A 4,055-nucleotide genomic window follows, 5' to 3' on the forward strand; every position below is an offset into this window, starting at 1 on the left:
GTACTAACCCCAAAGCCCGGGCCTCTGCCTGGTAGTGGACTCAAACAGGGGATTCTCCCCCTGACTAAACTAACTAGCGCTGCCACCCAGAGACCTGCCTGGACTCCAGGCCCCACACAGCGCCTGGTCTACCTCCCTCAGCGTGTATGGTGTGGTGGGCAGGGCCAGGAGCCCTGAGTCCAAAGTATCTGTTCCATTAGTAGTTGCTTTGGGGCAAAGCATTTCCCCTCTGAGAGCCTTCAGTTTTAACTTCTGAGAAAATAGATAATAATTGAGGTCCTGCTTACCTCACAGGGCTGTTGTACTAGTGGGTATCAACATGCTTTGTAGCTTAAGAAACCTACACAAATGTAATAGTGACAGCTGCTATTTCATGAATGTCTACCATGGGCCAGGCGTTTAACTCAGTCACAACACACTCATGATGTATCTTTTTGTCCACAGACAAGGAGAATGGAGATCAGAGAGGACAGGCAACTTGTCCGAGATTACACAGCTAGGAAATTACAGTCTAGGATTCAGGAGCTGGTGCCAAATTCTAAGCATATTGGACTCTGCCTCACTCTCATAAGTGAAGTATAGTGATATAATTTATAAGTGGTATAATTATCACAGCATGGGCCTCTAAACTCTGCCTTCATGCCATCTGCTTTGTCCAGGACTCAGAGAAGAGGACCCTCTGTGCTTCTTAGTTCCAAACCCTTGTTTGGTCCCCTGCTCCAATTTTATCTCGGTAGGTTCCTCTTTCTCAGACTATTCAATAGGACAGGACTTCTGAGTTCAGGGCTATGGTTAACACCAACAACTAACGACAGCTCTGAAGCCACCAACTCCCACTTCCCTGCCCCTCATATCAGATGATGAAAAAAGGAACCAGGTGGGGGTGGGGAGAGGTCTTGAGCCCTCAACACACACCCCCAACCTGTGTGCCTCTCTCCCTCTTCTTCTCCATGAAGGGAAGCCCCAAGGGGGCTCTGTGGCCATCCAGCTCCCAGGAAAGCTGTTCACTGACTTCGAGGCCTGGGATCCCCACAGACCCCGGGAAAGGAGTCCTGAAACTCGGGGTCCTAAATATTGCCACTCTTCCTTCGATGCCATTACTATAGGTAAGATGGTGCCCTCCATGCCTTACTTCCTTTTTCCCTCCTCCCCCACATCTCCAGGGGTCTCCAGAGCTGGAGTTCAAAGTTGGAGGCATGAATTATAAAATCCAGAAATTCCAAGCCATGAGCATTCTGCAGGGTAGCAAGCCCAAGCCAAGCAAAACACTGCTTCCTCCTGTGCACTTTCCCCTCTGCCCCAACTGTGCACACTACATCCCTCTCTCAACAGTTCGGGAAGCTGGGTTCTAGGAAAGCACCTCTCCTGAAAAAAAGGCGGGAGGCTGATGGTTACTGCTCAACTCTCTCTTGTGTCTCTGGGCAGACAGGCAAGGGCGACTGTACATTTTTCAAGGGAACCACTTCTGGGAAGTAGCAGCTGATGGCAACATCTCAGAGCCCCACCCACTGCAGGAAAGGTGGGCTGGGCTGCCACCCCACATTGAGGCAGCTGCAGTGTCTTTGGAGGATGGAGACTTCTTCTTCTTCAAAGGTACCGGCCCTGGGGCAGATGAGAAAATTGAGACCTAGAGAGGGAAGGTGTCCTGTCCAAGGTCAAAAGACAGGGAGGCATCTCAATTCCAGTCTGAACTTGTGGCCCCAGGAAACTCGACCAGGAGATTACTTCAGTGGTGGACTGGGGAGGTGAGGGGTGTGTGTGTGTGTCAAGGTTGTCCTAGAGAGGGTGGGACAGTTTCAGAGCAGCTTCTAGAAGGAAGCAGAGGATCATTCCTGAGCTCTGCATTCAGTGGAAAGTCATACCTTCCTTGGAACCCTGGCTGTGTGAAGTTGAGCATGTCACTTAACTCTTGGAGCTTAAATTTCTTGAATGGGGAAAACAGCCTCTCAGGTTCGTTGGGGTAGGAGGGTGAAAAGAACATGATGTTTGAGGAGTGTGCAGTATATTAGTTCAGTAAACAGTGCCCATTCATTCATTCAACAAATATTGAGTGCCTTCTGTGCCTAGTTCACGGTTGGGATACAGTAGTGAACAAAACAACTCCTTGCCCTACTAGAATTATTAGTGGTAATGGCACTGAAGAAAACCCATGGCCTTCTCTAGAATCCAGGGAGGAGATCCTGCTACCCAAGAAATGGGTAGATAGGTCCCTTCAGGGCTATCTGCCCTTCGCTGACACCTGCTGGACGTTTAGGCCACAACAATTCCCTCCACTACTGTTTATAAGTATTAGTATGATCCATTTTAATTATCATGAATACTAACCACCTTGGACTCCAACACAAGAGGGAGTAGGGGTATCTGTAGACAGAGGTGGGGTGGTGGACCAAAGGGTGATAGCTGCCAGCTCACCCTGACTCTCCCAATGCCCTACAGGGAGTCGATGCTGGAGGTTTCAGGGCCCCAAGCCAGTGTGGAGTTCGCCACAGCTGTGCCGGGCAGGGGGCCTGCCCCGCCACCCCGATGCAGCCCTCTTCTTCCCTCCTCTGAGCCGCCTTGTCCTCTTCAAGGGTGCCCGTTACTATGTGCTGGCCCGAGGGGGATTGCAGGTGGAGCCCTACTACCCCCGAGGCCTGCAGGACTGGGGTGGTGTACCTGAAGAGGTCAGTGGCGCCCTGCCCCGGCCAGATGGCTCGGTCATCTTCTTCAGAGATGACCACTACTGGCGCCTCGACCAGACCAAACTGCAGGCGACGGCCTCGGGCCGCTGGGCGGCAGAGCTACCTTGGATGGGCTGCTGGCATGCCAATTCAGGGGGTGCCCTGTTTTGAAGACGCCCCCGCCTCTTACTGAACTGTTGGTGCCCTCATGGCCAACATGTGTCTCCTGCCCCAGGGGCAGAACCTGTCTCAGAAGCCTCTGTGCCTCGCTGCAGAAGACCCAGCAAAGAAGTTTGTCTGTTTGTTCCCTGGAGAATGTGGCATTGTCTTTGTGTTGTCTCCACCACATGGAGGTGGGACTGGGATCAATCCAAGGAGAAGCCAAAAAGGGTCCCAGACTCCATGACCTTTTCCTCAAGGACTCTTTCTTCTCCAAGCTTTGGAAATTTCATTTCTTCTAAAGGTGCAGTTCCTGTCTATGAGGCTGCAGCTCTGTGCAACCAGGAAGGATGCAAATCTCAACAGAGAGATTGGGACCACTTTACAAGACTGTCGCCTTCCCCTTAGGACCTCTTGGCTCAGTCTTTGGAGAATTGTGACATATTTAATCAGAGGCCCTACCCCCAGGAAGCCTGGTTGTGTTGGGTACAAGGGTCTCCAACATCTGAGGCCCTCAGGGGGTTCAGGACCCAGAGCAAGAGAGAGACTGATGTAGGCCTTTTTGTGGGAGGCTGAAATAAAGAGGTGTCCCAATGGTGGGTCGGGATGAACAAATCAGCTTACCTTGGAATGGTTTCACGTAAGAGCAGGTGGGCATGGATGCTGGGGGAAGTGGAGACCATATTTTTCCTGCCAAGCCATAACCAGAGGACTGTGTGTGTGTGTGTGTGTGTGTGTGTGTGTGTGTGTGTGAGAGAGAGAGAGAGAGAGAGAGAGAGAGAGAGGTGAGGGGAGGGAGAAGGGTCCTTTCCTCAAAAAGCAAAATGTCCTTGCCCCCTCTCACCCCCCAGGCCAAATGGAGAATCATGTGTGGCAGGGAGAGGACAGGGGCCTCTTTGGAGGTCTGCACTGCTGCAGACGCTGGGGGCTCTGCAGTCTGGGGGAGGCCTTGTGCTCACAGTGGCCCCATTCTCCAGGCCACACACACAGCATTCCAGAAGCTCCTGCTGGCTGGCCAAGAATAGCTGGGATTTCTGGAGAAAGAACCAGCTCCCCCAGCCACCCTGTCTTCTGCCTCAGCCAGTCTTAGCGTTTTAGCATCTGGTTCTCTAGTCCTCCCCGCTCTACACACCTGCCAGTGCCTCATTTGTGCACTCATTGACCTCAGCCAGACCAGGCTTCCAGGGGAAGAAAAGAATGGTCTGGCAAGGCTAAGCCCTCAGCTCCCCAGGGCAT

General features: G+C 52.3%; 1 protein-coding gene across 1 annotated transcript in view; it reads left to right on the forward strand.

Moving 5' to 3' along the window:
- MMP28 (matrix metallopeptidase 28) overlaps window positions 1-3,434 on the forward strand; it is a 21,760-nt gene extending 18,326 nt beyond the window's left edge. The window contains exons 6-8 of the mRNA XM_015599121.2: window positions 957-1,106; window positions 1,426-1,593; window positions 2,437-3,434. Of these exons, the coding sequence (XP_015454607.1) occupies window positions 957-1,106; window positions 1,426-1,593; window positions 2,437-2,831 (713 nt within the window). The 3' untranslated portion in view covers window positions 2,832-3,434. The remainder of the gene's footprint in view (window positions 1-956; window positions 1,107-1,425; window positions 1,594-2,436) is intronic.
- Window positions 3,435-4,055: the final 621 nt, after the last annotated feature.

Source organism: Pteropus alecto, unplaced genomic scaffold, assembly GCF_000325575.1.
Source record: "Pteropus alecto unplaced genomic scaffold, ASM32557v1 scaffold98, whole genome shotgun sequence".
Lineage (NCBI taxonomy): Eukaryota > Metazoa > Chordata > Mammalia > Chiroptera > Pteropodidae > Pteropus > Pteropus alecto.